Source organism: Bos taurus, chromosome X (assembly GCF_002263795.3).
Source record: "Bos taurus isolate L1 Dominette 01449 registration number 42190680 breed Hereford chromosome X, ARS-UCD2.0, whole genome shotgun sequence".
NCBI lineage: Eukaryota > Metazoa > Chordata > Mammalia > Artiodactyla > Bovidae > Bos > Bos taurus.
Genome location: NC_037357.1, coordinates 35,220,654 through 35,236,522, shown reverse-complemented (window position 1 = coordinate 35,236,522; position 15,869 = coordinate 35,220,654). Strand labels below are relative to the sequence as shown.

The 15,869-nt window shown below is 46.4% G+C and overlaps 1 protein-coding gene across 14 annotated transcripts in view; it reads right to left on the bottom strand.

Annotated features, from left to right (window-relative positions):
• Positions 1 to 15,869, bottom strand: part of ZNF185 (zinc finger protein 185 with LIM domain) — a 58,848-nt gene that overhangs the window by 9,033 nt on the left and 33,946 nt on the right. For all 14 annotated transcript variants that reach the window (XM_015461482.3, XM_024988457.2, XM_024988456.2 and 11 more), the window contains 5 exons: positions 11,262 to 11,456; positions 5,977 to 6,171; positions 3,474 to 3,584; positions 2,391 to 2,471; positions 312 to 383 (listed from right to left, as the gene is read on the bottom strand). In XM_015461482.3, coding sequence (XP_015316968.2) covers positions 312 to 383; positions 2,391 to 2,471; positions 3,474 to 3,584; positions 5,977 to 6,171; positions 11,262 to 11,456 — 654 coding nt within the window. The remainder of the gene's footprint in view (positions 1 to 311; positions 384 to 2,390; positions 2,472 to 3,473; positions 3,585 to 5,976; positions 6,172 to 11,261; positions 11,457 to 15,869) is intronic.

The following is a 15,869-nucleotide window of genomic DNA, read 5'->3' as shown; positions in this document are numbered from 1 at the left end:
TTACCACCACCAGTTCCAGCTCACAGTTAGAAGGCAGAGCAGTCAGGGCCCTGGGGTTCGTCCTAGCTCTGTCACTGATTCACTGTGTTTGCCTTCTGGTCTTAGCTGGATTCAAAGGCTTTGGTTGCCACAAGTGTGACACCTAGATGAGGGACGCATGCCCTGTGCTGTGTGGTGTGACACATCATATCTGGAAATGGATCAGAAGTAGCAAAGCAGTAGACAAAAGCAAATGGACTTAATGGCTACATCTCCCTCAGCTGCTTCTCATCTGTAGACCTGTGTGCTCCCTGGTAACACAGCAGACTTACCTCTCAGAGTATGGAGTACCATCATATGGGAGTTTCTCCTCCATGTTGCATGAGTCCTCATTGCTGCCAATGCTGCAGGGAGTGTTATGGGAGAGAGGAGGGCAAAAAATGGGAGGCAGATCACTACTGCAGTCATTAGTGGAGAATGTTTTTCTGATTAACCCTGTGGCCACAAGCTGAGACGTGACTGCCTGACTTGCCATCGTCTGTTATGCTAAATGGTAGGGGAAGCTTTAAACTTGGTGCCACCAAGGCATAATTCTTGCAGAGAAGATCCCTTGCCTTGGGGACAAAGAAGACCTGCCATGATGAGGAAGATGACAAGTGTGTGGCTAGGATTCTGGAGGCTGTGCATACCAGAACTGTCACTTTCACTGACCAGGCGGAAAGGACCATGGCTTTTCTCCTCACATATATACCTGGGTTATAATGTGACAGTCACCAGAAGCTCACTTACAGCAGAAATCAGATACTAAGAATAGGAACAAAAAAGGAAGGAAACATTCCAATATAATACCTGTGCTTGAGTTACAGAGTGTGATTCAGGGTGGCTTTTTTTTTTTTTTCTTTTTATGTCTTTATTTTTCAATAATATGACTTCTTACATAAAAACTAATGATTAAAAACTATTTCCAAGGAAGGAAAACTAGCTACAAGCTCTAGGACATGCTTTGGTGAAGCTTCCATTCTCATAGGAGCTGTGCGATGACCTCCTGAGGTAAGTGACCTGGCTAAGGTCAAGCTTGCAGTAAAAGGAGTGAACTAGAATTTCATCCCAGGTTTTGATTTCTTTTGAGCACTAAGCTTATTTCTAAACCTCCTGGAATGTAAAGCAAAAGGGGGAAATACATTGAACTACACAATTCTAAGTGTCCAATTAAACAAAGTACTGGTGAGACTGGAAGAAGAAATACCAGATGGACAGTGTTCACAGAGGCAAAGATAGCTCTCTTGAGGGTGCTGGAGGTTTATAACAGCAAACAGTATTTCTCATATTGAAACCTCCCTGAAAAGTCTATAGAGACAGAAAATAGTGGTGGCCAAGGGCTGTGGCTGGTGGTGTGTGTGTCAGGTGGGAGGAGGGGGAGAGTTGCTAATGGGTCTGCAGTTCCCTTTTTGGGTGATAAAAATTTCTGTAATTGGATAGCTTTGATGATCTCACAACATTGTGGATGTACCAAAAATGACTGGGCTGTACACTTTAAAGAGTGAATTTTATGATATATGAATTATATTTCAAAAAAGCTACTGGGGAAAAATCATTCTAAGGAGTTACAAATGAAGAAACTGTGACTCATAAAAGTTGACCATCTTGCCCAAAATGACCTAACAAATGAGGGTTGAGTGTGTACTTGAACTTGATCCCTATGCCCATGCTCATCATTCCATAGAAGCAGTGAAAGCTGGCCTGGAATCTCCAGAGGCCGAATCCTGAAATAAAGCCAGGATGTTCCTTTCTGTTACTAAAATCCTAACCCCAGAAGTGAGGGGATGTGTCATTTTCAAAAATTCCCAGGAGGACACTGTCTCAGTGTGGGTTAGTTTTTAGCTCAGGTGGCACAGAGGTAGACTTCAATACAACATCAGGAAGCAAGCAAAGAGAAGATGAGTGAAAAGTTATGCATGTATCTGTGTGAATACACACAGTCAAATGTGTGTTCAAATGAAGCAAACAGGCATGCTGGAAGGAGCATGGGATCTGAAGAGAGGAGCTCTGAGCTCTGGAAGGATAGAATTAACTAGACGGTTCTTAAGGGCCTCAACAGCTCTATCAAGAGTGATACTCTCAGGATTTCACAAAAAGAATGCTTGTAGTCTACTGAGAAAGATAGGTAGAAATGGATGAGGCTGCAAGTGGAGCATAGGATGAAGTAATGATAAAAGAGGAGCACAAGACATCAAGTTAGGTAGAACAGCTGGAAAGGTATATCATGTCCATGGGCAATTAAATCATCCACCTATATGATAAATGAAGGTACTCGGGCCATGTACTTAGTGAGGTACTGGGGATGCAGGAATGAGAACAACACAGGGCCTGGCAGGAGAAGGCCATGATATGAAAGATCTGGGACTTCTTACCTGCCATAGAATGAAGACAGTGGCTTCCTGGAAGATACCTCACCAGCATTCACATACTCCTTCACAAAGAGAATCCCTTTGCTGTAGAAAAAGCATAACAGAACAGAAATAGGTATACTGGAAGATTTCAGGGGACTGGGCCTGATCTAAAGTAGGGATCCAGGGCAGGGAGAACCCCCATTTAGTGGACTTGGGCTGAAATCAAAGCTCATGGGTATAGCCGGCTGTGTGCAGATTTGAGAATGCTAGAAAGAGGCTCCCTACAGCCAGTGGTGGTACACTACCCTCCTGAGACTTCAATCCAGTAGATTTTCTATCCTCCTCTCTCACCACATTTTGTTTCCCTTTTGTCTGGGACTGAGGTTGCCTATAAGCCTCAATCCTAGATTTTCAAATCTCTACCTGCAATCTAATCTCGCCCTTCTCTCCCTTCTCACCCATGGAGTTCCGGAGGTCAAGAAGTTGCCTCACCCTGGACAAGCCACTGGCATCATTGGAAACAAGGTCTATTTCATGATAGACTCATAATGACCCCAAATTTGGCCCCATTTCCATGCTCTGCACTCCAGCCTGCTGGCTTGATGGCAGTAGAGGCTCCTCTGATCTCTCCTACACACACACACACACACACACACACCCCTACCTCACTCAGCCTCCTTGCTATGACTCCCTTCCTGAACTCTAACATGGCATGGGGGCCAGGAGCAGAGGTGAGGCAGTAGGTATGTGCCTCTTCTCACAACAGATATCACGAGAGAAAGAGATGACATAGGCCCTGGCCTCAGAGGTATTTCTTTGGCCTTTTCAAGCATGTTCCCCAAGAAACACTAGCAAGGTCAAAAGGATAGCAGAGCCCTAGAAAGTGACACATCAGCTTCTCACTGGGAGACTCCATGCAGGCCTCCACATAGGAGTTTATACTAGGGGAACCTGGGCTACACTCTGTGGCCCCTTGACCAGCAGGCTGCTGGGAATTGCAGTAGGCACTAGAACTAGTGTCAAGGAAGTAGCATGAGACAAAAGCTGAGTCCTTTAGCTCCAGGGAATAGCCCAGAGAACATCTCCCAGATGGTCTCTTCTTACCTGGTTGAGTTGGGCTCCAGTTCACTTGGGGAGGCTGGCATGTGAATAGGATGCTGCTCAGGAGGGGCAGGGCTGGGAACAGAGACCATACAGCTCGAGGGGTTTCTCATCCTGAAACAAGTGGAGGGAGGGGCAAGTACATCAACAATGAGAACTGATGTGTTGCAGAGTCACACAGGGTTATCAGGGGTTAATGCCAAAACTGCCATGTCAAGGAGTTTAAAAGAATGCCAAGGTTTTTTAAACAAACTTTGAAGATCACTGAGCTTCTGTTCTTTGAGGCTCCTGAAATCAATGGGTAGAAGCACTCATTTTGTAAGTCAGAGGCAAGACCCCAGCCTTCAAGCATGTGCCCATAACTACTCCTACAGCCAAGGGCCTTGGCCTGTGATTCACTTGGTTATAGCATAGCTATAGGGCTAGCACAGACTTGACAAACAGCCCCTTCCTGGAATGAGCTCCCTGCCCCCTTCCTCCAGTGAAGTCTCTGGAGAATACAAAGCTGAGGAAGAGAGGGACAAATTAATTTAGGCATCACCAAGGAAGAGATGTGGATGGACCTTATTCTGGAAGTCACCTGCCATAAGAAGAGGAAGAAAACTTATGGGTATAATGGTTTTACTGAATCTCAACCCCTTGGTATAACACACAACCCTTGGCCTGGAATTGGACCTCCTAGCCAGCTCACAAGGTGTTTTTCTGGCCAGGCCATTACTTGCTTTTATTCTGCCCGTTCCTGGATCAGCAGTCCCATACCAAAAGCTGCTGCAGCTGCCTGCCTATTACAGTTCAGGGAATTCTTTTAGGTTCCATCCCTGAGCCTTCCCCATTTGTGCCATCACCTCATGTCAACTCCCTGTCTTAACACTCTCAGCCCAGCTTTATGGGAACATACTACCCTGGGTTAATTCTGGCTTCTCTCCAACATGGTGCCACTCAGATCATGTCTGAGTTTGTGGCTTCATCCACCTGCCCTAGCCTCTGGGATACCACCCCTTTGCCAGAGAATCCAGTGCACAGGACTTCAACTAGTTTAAGAGTGGGGATTGTAGGGAACAATCATGATCTAGCACCTGCCCAGATCCCAAGCCCCATCTTTAGGGATTATGTCATGTGCACCTGACCTCTCTGGTACATTTGCACACAACACAACCTTCTCCTCTGGGAAGCCCTTCCAGGGTACCTGCCTTCTCACCCCAGGCTGGATGAGGTTCCCTGCCTCAATGTGCCCAGTCACCCTGTGCTGGTTCTATATCACTCTAGGACACAGGAATGCACCATGGAGACTGGAGGAGGTGGACTAGCTGGGAGGGGAAGCCCCATGGGAACCTGGAAAGACAGGTGGGGGGATAAAGTACAAAATCAGACAGTGGAAAGAAGACTGAGTACAAGAGGAAGTACAGCATCCATTTCTGACTGAGCAGCTAGCAAGTGTCTGGCATCCACTTATCCACACCCAACACAATAGTTCAGGTGACAAAAGAGCTGCAGCAGCAAGGAGACCTGAAGGATAAGACGAGCCAGTTTATCAAAAATGGAGAGGCTGCAGATATGACACAGTGATTAGCAACACAGACCCTGGGCTGACTGTGTTTTAATCCCTATTAGGCCACTGCCTGGTTGGACGACTACTGGCCAGCTATTCAACCTACTTCTGCCTCAGTTTCTTATCTGTAGAACAGATAATAATAGCACTTCTCCCATATGGTTGGTGTGAGAATTAAGTGAGTACACATAAAGCATCAGAAGGACGCCTGCACATTCTCAGCTCGAAGCAAATGCTAATGGCTATTACTGTGTTGTTACTGCTGTAGTAGTCGGTCATTGGTTCACTGTGTGTTTCATGAGGGTGGGATAGAGGGCTGGCCATTTTGTTTGCTATCTACAGCTGGCTCACATGGAGTATATAGGCTCTTCTGTCCATGGAATACCCCAGGCAAGAGTACTGGAGTGGGTTGCCATTCCCTTCTCCAGGGGATCTTCCCGACCCAGGGATTGCACCTAAGTTGCCTACACTGCAAGCAGACTTTTTACCGTCTGAGCTACCAGGGAAGTTCATTTGTATATCATTTCCCAAACTTGTGGCCACTCTGGGGAAAGATCTCTGGGGAGCTAAGGAACATGGATATGTTGCCATGCAAGGCCATCCTGGTGGCTATGGCAGTGGAAGAATTTATTCACATTATAACACACTTTCCTCAGAAATCTTCCACCCCCATGAGTGGCAAAGGCACTCTGTACCCCTCTGTCAACTCAGGTCTTCATGCTCCAAACGGCTGTCAGGCTTGGTGTAACAGATTTGATGCTGTGGCTTCAAACTCAAGCCCACAGAGACCTACCCCTGGTATGCTCATTGCTGGTCAGCTTCACAAGGACTCCTAGCCAATCACACCTGCAGAAGGTAACGGGCATGACTAGTGTTAGGATTTGCTTTGGGGTGTGTCCTCTGACAAAACTCCAGTTCAGGCAGGCTAGCAGGAGCCCGGCACAGAGTAGCCCTTACCTGTTGGCTGGGCTGTCCACTTCCAGGCGCTGCTCAGGATTTCTGGGGCTGCTCTGTTCTGAGGTGCTGGGGTCTGTGCACTGCTGGGCGGGTACAGCTGGGTCTCCTTGATCATCTTGCAGGACTCCAGGCCTCCCCTGCCATGCCTCTCCCACCTTGGTAACCACATTCTTCTCCTCAAAAACAACCAAGGTGCTGAGGAAGAATGAGTCCTTGGTCATCCACTGCACACCCATATCCCCTCCTGTGACCATAGCAGGCTCCTCTCCTGGGGGTGGGGGGTTGGGGGGCACATAAGAGCCTGGCATGGCCCCCACCTCAGGGAGCATTCATGTTCTCCTCAGGAGGATCCCAGCACCACTGCTCCCCTCCCATCGCAAACACAGTCCCCAAGAACACCTGATGACTTCAGGTCAGTTCAGTCGCTCATTTGTGTCCGACTCTTTGTGACCCCATAGACTGCAGCACACCAAGCTTCCCTGTCCATCACCAACTCCTGGAGCTTACTCAAACTCATGTCCATGAAGTCAGTGATGCCATTCAACCATCTCATCCTCTGTCATCCCCTTCTCCTCCTGCCTTCAATCTTTCCAAGCATCAGGGTCTTTTCCAATGAGTCAGTTTATCTCATCAGGTGGCCAAAGTACTGGAGTTTCAGTTTCAGCATCAGTCCTTCCAATGAACATTCAGGGCTGATTTCCTTTAGGATGAACTGGTTTGATCTCCTTGCAATCCAAGGGACTCTCAAGAGTCTTCTCCAGCACCACAGTTCAAAGCATCAACTCTTCAGCGCTCAACTTTCTGTATAGTCCAACTCTCATATCCATACATGACTACTGGAAATGACTACTGATGACCTCAATGATGTTTTAAAAGACAAAGACCTCTCTTGGCTGGAAACAGTGGCATTTCTGTCCCCTTCGTCCTGTTACCATCGCTCCTTTCTCCAAATTTCCCCAGTCCCAGTTCACCTGTCCTGCTTAAATAGTCTCAAGCCATCCTGTCTTCTCCCCAGGCTGAGGTGCTCAGAATGCCTGTACACAAAAATCCAGCAGGGCACCAGCTCTCTGGCAAGAGGCTTCTGCCCTCAGCTGCTTTGGCTGGCTGTGTGTGTTAGTAGCTCAGTCATATCTGACTCTCTGCGACACCATGAACTGTAGCCCACCAGGCTTCTCTGTCTATGGAATTCTCCAGGCAAGAATACTGGAGTGGATTGCCATTCCTTTCTCCAGAGGATCTTCCTGACCCATGGATGGAACTGTGGTCTCCTGCATCACAGGCAGATTCTTTACTGTTTGAGCTACAGGGACGTCCTGTTTTGGCTGGCTGGGGGGCGGGGGGCGGGGGTAGGAGGGCAAAGGAGTGGGAAGAGAATCATTGGGGCTCGCTACATTCTCAAACAGACTGATGACCCTGCAATGCGGGGGGAAGGGCCATGAAAACCAAAAGGCTTCTGAGCATGCCCAACAGATGAGGCTCAACCCATTGGTGATCCTTGCTTGCCATCTGCTGGCTAACATGGGAAAAGCCCAGAATAAGCCCTGCCAAAGCTGAGCACGCCTAGGACAGCCATTTTATTTATTTATAGTCGTATTTCACGACGGACATCGCGGTCAGAGCTCTCAGCTGCAGAAAATGGCGGCTGTTGCAGGCGCACACCTGCCAAACTCCACTGAGCATGAGCCCGAGGCACATGCACAGGCTCAGGCACAGACGTACCATTGTTGCCCATTTGTTGATCGCAGTTAGGATCTCCTTGTCTTTTTTATTGCCAAGCCGTCACAGTTATTTCTAACGAAGTAATAGCATTTTTATTTTCCCCCCACACATGAAAATTATGGGGTGAGGGTCTGCTTGCAGGTCACAAATTGCTCTCAGGATGTAACTCCGACTGCCCTTCTCATCCCTAGTCTGACCAAGTAGCTGCCACTACACTTCCCATCACTAAGTCTGCGGATGGAAGTGGGATAAAAGCAGAAGCATGGGCTAATAACTTAGACGGCCCGTTTAAGGCAAACAAAAAGGTCTTTCTTAACTTCAAATACCCGACCCCACTCCGACTCCACGGCTTCTCTCCCCCCTGCAACAGCCAAGCTTCTTGAAAGAGCTGGGTGCACTAGCTCTTCTCACTTCTTCATTCCCATCTCCCTGTCAACTCTCCACAGAACCTACTATTGCTTCCCAATATCCCAAACTATCTATGATTAAGGACTTCTCTTCCCCTAAGTGTCTAGGACAAATATATTGCCTTCTAGGTCCTGCCTTCACTGGCAGTGAGCTCTCCATGGTCACAAAGCATAAAAACAACATGCTGAAAAACCTAATTGGAAATGTTCTAGATATTTTGTCCAGGTAGATAACTTTTAAGGTACCCCAACTGACTAGTTTCTCCTTGGTTCCTCACCCAAAATTTAGTCTACAGTCTCCATAAGATTATATATTAGGGCAAAAAAATTTAAAGCCTCCTGTACAAATATTAGCAGGAAGCTTTAGCCTTCGTGTTGAGCAGGTGACCTCAACTTGTCCCATCTGCCAGAAACAGAATTCTGATAAAAATATAAAGTGTGGCAAAAAGGAGAACCAGCTCTTATACAAACCAATGAGTCTTTACTTTGTGTTTATACCTGGCACATGGTTGAAATTTTAGAATTAAAGCCATAAGATCTCCATTTATGTCTATCTGAACATTTATGTACACGTGTATGTTATATATGTGTAATATCTTTTTACTTTTGAATAGAATTACCAAGTAAACTTACAAGATCACTTATCCTTTATTCCAGTTCACTTAGGGATAAATACTTATATAAATTAAATATTTCTAAAACTCAATAAAATTTTTCTAGTACTTGGAATGTACAGAAGAAAAAGTATTCTTTTATAAGAATTTTTTATAAACATGAATTTTTAAAAAATTCAAATTCAAAGAATTTAGGTAAATCCTTGGCAAACAAAGCTAATCTAATATTGTTAATTTAATAAAAACAGCTGTCTTGTGAGTTGTATATTTGTATTTTATACTGTACAATATACAATATATTTTATATTATATAAATTACATGAGAAGCATCAATCCAATAATAATAATGCAGAGCATTTCCTAAATTTAATGGGTAAAATGTTAATTACATAAATATTTCAGAAATCATATAAAATTCTTAGAGATTTATCAGTGCCCTCACTGTCCATGATATGCTTTTATTTTTCGGAGTCCCAGTGCTGCCCTGAATTGCCTGATGTTAGAAAACAACAGCACAATGTTATCAGTCATAATTTCAATTATTTTTAAAATGTTAATTTGGTTGCAATTTTACTTTTTAAAATTTAAATTCAGGTATTCTAAGCCAGTGGGTTTCTACTGGAAATTTTTATCACTTACGTATAGAATTTTTTTAATATACACATGTTCAAGACCTTTTCCTTCAATGGCAATTTGATTTCACTCATCTCCCAAATATCATGATTTTAAATATGTTCTTACTACCATGTCTGTTCCTTCACTGGCTTGAAGCTTTCGCTTTTAAAAGGGCCATTGCAACTACTGCTGCTAAACTTTTGTTGGAACAAGTACTCCCTCATGAGGAATTCTGATTCTTTCAAGTAACTGAGGAATAAATTTCACCAGTTAAGTCATCCAAGAAATCCAAGGTCTTCCTTTATACCTCAAGTTACACTGTCTTTGTTATACTCAGGCATCAGGAATGACAGAGCTATAAAATTATTCAGTTCAGTTCAGTTGCTCAGTACTGTCCGACTCTGTGACCCCATGGATTGCAGCACACCAGGCTTCCCTGTCTATCACCAACTCCCAGAGCTTGCTCAAACTCATGTTCATCGAGTCAGTGATGCCATCCAACCATCTCATCCTCTCCCATCCCCTTCTCCTCCTGCCTTCAATCCTTCCCAGCATCGGGGTCTTTTCCAATGAGTCAGTTCGTCTCATCATGTGGCCCAAGTATTGGAGCCTCAATTCAGCATCAGTCCTTCCAATGAATATTCAGGACTGATTTCCTTTAGGATGGACTGGTTTGATCTCCTTGCTATCCAAAGGACTCTCAAGAGGCTTCTTCAGCACTCAGCCTTCTTTATGGTCCAGCTCTTACATCCATATATGACTATTGGAAAAATCATAACCATGACTAGATGGGCCTTTATCAGCAAAGCAATGTCTCTGCTTTTTAAGACACTGTCTATGTTTATCATAGCTTTTCTTCCAAGGAGCAAGTGTCTTTTAATTTCATGGCTGCAGTCACTATCCACAGTGATTTCGGAGCTCAAGAAAATAAAGTCTGCCACTATTTTCATTTTTTACTGATCTATTTGCCATGAAGTCATGGGATTGGATGCCGTGATCTTAGTATTTTCAATGTTGAGCTTTAATTTTTTATTTTATCTGTCTCTGCAATAGGAGCCACAGCTACTGTTCCCTGTTTCCTGGGTTGGTGAAACACTCCTGTGTTCCCTTCTAGCATTTCGCTCTTGCTTGGATCTGCAGAAGTGATAAGTGCTTTCATTTGCTCTCCATGAAGTTTCCAAGCAATACAAACCTGTAGTGTTTCAACCATCTGTCAGCACATCCATAAGCTTTATAGGGCATGAATGTAATGTTCAGCCAGGCAGATGCCATCAGGAAAGCCTTGACTTGAACACCTCACACCCACACCACAAGGTCATCTCTAGTGACAATTACACTTGCCCTGTCACTCATGCATACCACATACCAACACATCACCAATCATAATCCCGCCCCCACCTTTACTGCTAGTATCAGGGCACCTCTCTAAATATGCTTGCACTCTCCTGTTTTCTCCCTGTCACTGTGACCTTCTCTCTCTGCTCCACCTTGATGTACTCTTTCACAGTCACCCCTTACCCTCATCCTTTCTAATTCTCTGACAGAGCCTTTTTACACGCATATATCATCCTCATCTTACCTGGGACCACCCTCACCCTGACCTGTGGTGCTCCTATACTCTGGGAGACCTCCTTCCTCCTCCACACATAAGAAATTAGCCAGAGTTTCTTACCTCTGGGAACAGATGACTGCTCCCATCACAGGCTCCATCTCAGTTCCTTCTGCCAAAGGAAGCCACTTGACACTGCTCCATGCCTGGGACTCACCATTCTAACTGCATTCACCAGGCAGGAGCCTGAGTATCTAGGTGTGCAATGTGCCAGGCACTGGCATGGATGTGGGGCAAAAGTGGGTCCTACCTTGGTCATGGCCCATGACAAAACTCCAGTTCAGGCAGGCTAGCAGGAGCCTGGCACAGAGTAGCTCTTACCTGTTGGCTGGGCTATCCACTTCCAGGCGCTGCTCAGGATTTCTGGGGCTGCTCTGCTCTGAGGTGCTGGGGTCTGTGCACTTCTGGGTGGGTACAGCTGGGTCTCCTTGATCATCTTGCAGGACTCGGGGCCTCCCCTGCCATGCCTCTCCCACCTTGGTAACCACATTCTTCTCCTCAAAAACAACCAAGGTGCTGAGGAAGAATGAGTCCTTGATCATCCACTGCACATCCATATCCCCTCCTATGACCACAGCAGGCTCCTCTCCCAGAGAGGGTGGGGAAGGAGCCTGGCATGGCCCCCACGTCAGGGAGTGCTCATGTCCTCTTCAGGAGGACCCCAGCACCGCTGCTCCCCTCCAACTGACAAAGGCTGTCCCTGTATAAGATGAAGCCTGAGCCCAGATGCTTTTGCCACCCTCTGAATCCAGCAAGGAGGTAGTGGCCTCCCAGCTGTCCTCAGTATCAAGTTCTTTGGGAGATCTTCCATCCTTCCTGGCCTGACATCACCGTATACTTGCACTTCCCTCCCATCACCATCATCCTGGCATGCTTCCAAGGGCCTTGTACTCATCATTGGTGCCTCCTCCACATCCTGTGTGATGGTGCTGGTGCCTGATGGCCTCAGGCACCAAAGATGTCATACGCCCACTAGGCCAGTGGCCAAGACTGAGTCAGGTTATTGAGAACATGAGCCTAGCCTTCCAGAAAATTACTATCTAGTTCACCATCACCTTGATCCTGGTCCATCCTGAACTCAACCCTGCCAATCAGCAGCCTCCCTCCAATTGCTGATGACTATATTGGGAGGCTATATTAGGGCAAGAAGATCATACCACCAGCTACCTCCAGCCTTGGGGCTCTTTATTCATGGAAGTTAACTGCATAGTAGACAGACTCACTGCCTTCAAGCTGGAATAACAAGAGGAACGGAACTCATAACTTTTGGAAAGTATGCTCTTCTCCAATAGTGCCACTCCCTTAGCCAGCAGAATACCCTGACACACTCATCCCATTATGACTTATAGGCTTGAGTCAATGACAAACCAAAAAGGCCTAAAGAGCATGTTTCCTGACTCTGGAAGCCCTGAGCTAGCTTTCAGTTGAGTTTAGTTCAGTCTCTCAGTTGTGTCTGACTCTTTGTGACCCATGGACTGCAGCACACCAGGCTTCCCTGTCTATCACCAACTCCCAGAGCTTGCTCAAACTCATGTCCATCAAGTTGATGATGCCATCCAACCATTTCATCTTCTGCCATCCCCTTCTCTTCCTGCCTTCAATCTTTCCCAGCATCAGGGTCTTTTCAAATGAGTCAGTTCTTCACATCAGGTGGCCAAAGTATTGGAGCCTCAGCTTCAGCATCAGTCCTTCCAGTGAATATTCAGGACTGATTTCCTTCAGGATTGACTGGTTTGATCTCCTTGCAGTGCAAGGGACTCTCAAGAGTCTTCTCCAACACCACAGTTCAAAAGCATGAATTCTTCAGCACTCAGCTTTCTTTATAGTCCAACTCACATCCATACACGACTACTGGAAAAACCATAGCTTTGACTATAAGGACCTTTGTCAGCAAAGTAATGTCTCTGCTTTTTAATATGCTGTCTAGGTTGGTCTTAGCTTTTCTTCCAAGGAGCAAGCATATTTTCATTTCATGGCTGCAGTCACCATCTGCAGTGATTTTGGAGACCAAAAAACAGTGTCTCGCTGTTTCCATTGTTTCCCCATCTATTTGCCATGAAGTGATGGAACCAGATACCATGATCTTAGTTTTTTGAATGTTGAGTTTTAAGCCAGCTTTTTCACTCTCCTCTTTCATTTTCATCAAGAGGCTCTTTAGTTCTCAGTATTCTTGCCTTGAGAACCCCATGAGCTAACTTTACTTAATCAGAGTCCTGTACCAACCCATAGCTCCAGTAGAATTATGATGATAGAAGTTATCCTCACCAAGTTTGTGAATAAAGCCAAGATTCTCAGCAAAGAGCAATTTGAATGTCCACTGTGGCACAGGGACAAGTAGATGAAGGGACAAGTAGATGAATAAAGCTGCTTTGCCCTAGGCCTCAGAGCAGAGTCACTACAATTATAGAAGGTATAACCCACCTGACCCATGAAAAATAAATTTTAGTAAAACAGTCACAAGAAGTCTTGCTGAGCAATATAACAACCCAGAAGTCCTCCTGGCCCCTAATAAATTGCCTAGAAGTCAAGTGTTTAGAGATAGTAAAGGTATTATAATACTTCTGGCTGTAATTAGATCAAAAATCTGGAAGCCTAGTCCAGCTACTGCCAACCGTGGACACAGTCATATTCTTTACATAGAAAACAACAGCTCCTTCCACTCTTGGTACCTCCATTAGACTCTTCCAATGATTGACAGCAGTTGTCCACAGTGAATACACGTGCTTAAAGTTCACATGTTCCTAATGCAGAGAGAACATAAATCTGAAAAGCCCAGACTTGCAACACAGAGGAAAACAGCATATGCTTTAGATGTAAAGTCTAATGACAAAAATTTACTGGGGAACGGGTGAGCGACTCTGTGTCTTATTAAATGAAATCAGGCCAATAAACCTGGAAAAGAGGAGCAGAGGCCAGCATTCCCCATGTCCTTAAATAGTTCTGGTGGAAAGAGGTATTCCTCTGGGGCTGGTTATTTAGCTTTAACTTTTAATAAAACGAGACTCCAACATGTATGTAGTACTTTGTGCCAGGAAATGACCTGCACACAAAACCATTTAACCCTCACAACAGCCCTGCCTGGTATGATGTATTTTTGCCACTATTCTACAGGTAAGGCAACTGAAGCACAGAGATGAGTAAGATACCCAAAGCCACACAGCAAGTAAGGGACAGAGCTTACATTAGAGCCCAGGCACAGGAGTACATGCTCACTACACTATACCACCTCTTCCTGTACCTGTCATATACTGTGATGAACAAAAACCAAAGTCAGATTAGCGCAGTTCTTCAACTTTAGGACAAAGGCACTGCTGTGCAGATTGGACCACCCAACCTGTTCACCTCTCTCCTTGACTTCTTGATAATGACGTCCTCTCCCCACGGAGCCCCAGCACCCTGAGCTGGCAGGTCGACCCAGGGTCCCTCGGGGTTGAAGGGTCGAGCCGCCCTCCCCTCGTGTCCATGGGTCCTGGCCGCGGCCAGCTCTGAAGACCAGCGTCTGGCGTCCAGAGACCTCCAGGGCAGCTCGCCAAACAGCCCCTTTGGATCTTTGCGGCCACCCAGCTCCCTTCCTCTCTCCTGCCTCCGCCTGCACTGTGGTGATGGTGCAATCGGGTTCAGGGGGCCTGGGTCAACTCCATGCGGGCGGGACCACCCAGATCCTCCAGGCCATAGGGGGATGGGCAGTGAGCCCAAAGCGCCAAGACGGGCGGCCAGGCAGAATTGTGATCCTCGAGCGCCATCTGGCGGCGTTTGCGAGAACCGCCGCCAAGGTTTCTCTCGCCCAGGGTAGCCATTTCGAAGCGTGGACTGTCGCATTTCCCGATATGCACCGCGACGCGAGCATACGGCCGCAGGACATGGCGGCGCGCGCAGGCGCACAGGAGCTGGACGTATACGCTCACCTCCCCCCTACCCCCCGCGGGGCACGCACGCACAGGCGCACACAGGAAGGCCTCGCGCTGGCCTAGAGCCAAAGGTGTGCAGGTGTGCGCATGTGCAGGCGTATACGTTCTGCGCCCACTGCTCAGATACCTGCAGCGAAGGTGGGGAGTGTGTGCGCCGTTTTTTTTTTTTCCAGACCGTATCTTCTGACTTTCCGTAGAGTTCAGCTTTAGGACAGCGTTTGTCAACCTCACCATTATTGAAATTTTGGACTGGATAACTGTGATGGGAGCTGTCCTGTGCACTGTCGGCCATTGGGCAGCAACCCTGGTCTCCACCTACTACTTGCCAGTAACACCCTTTCCCATTTGTGGCAATCAACAGTGTCTCCAAACATCGCTAAGTGACGGGGGTTGGAGGTGGGGGAGATGCCCCATGTTCAGAACCACTATCCTAGAACAATAGAGTCTAAATCTCTGCATGGTTTCTGGATACTTAAAAAAACAAAAACTTCCCAGGTGGTTATCAAGTGCACCTAGATTTGTGAAACACTGATCAATTTTGATTTTGCAAACTTTTAAGCAGAGTAAAGTAGTTGCAAACCTGGGCTCTAGAGTTAGTCACTCAGTCATGTCTGACTCTTTGCGACCCCATGGACTATAGCCGGCCAGGCTCTTCTGTCCACGAATTTCTCCAGGCAAGAATACTGGAATGGGTTGCCATTCCCTCCTCCAGGGTATCTTCCAGACCCAAGAATTGAACCTGGGTCTCCTGCATTGCAGGCAGATTCTTTACACTGAGCCACAAGGGAAGCCCAGAGTTAGCCCTATCTGAGCTCTATTGTTAGCTCTGCTCTTCACAGGAGTCGTCTGTTTCCTCCACTGTCAAATTGCATAGCAAGAAGCAAGATCCTTCCCTAGGTTTGAGGAATATTACATAAGATAATGGATAATTCAAGCTGATGTCTAAACCCCACCCCAGACATGTGCCACTATGGCCCAGGAGAGCTCACCAATATGCTACAAAATAACCACACTTTACCAG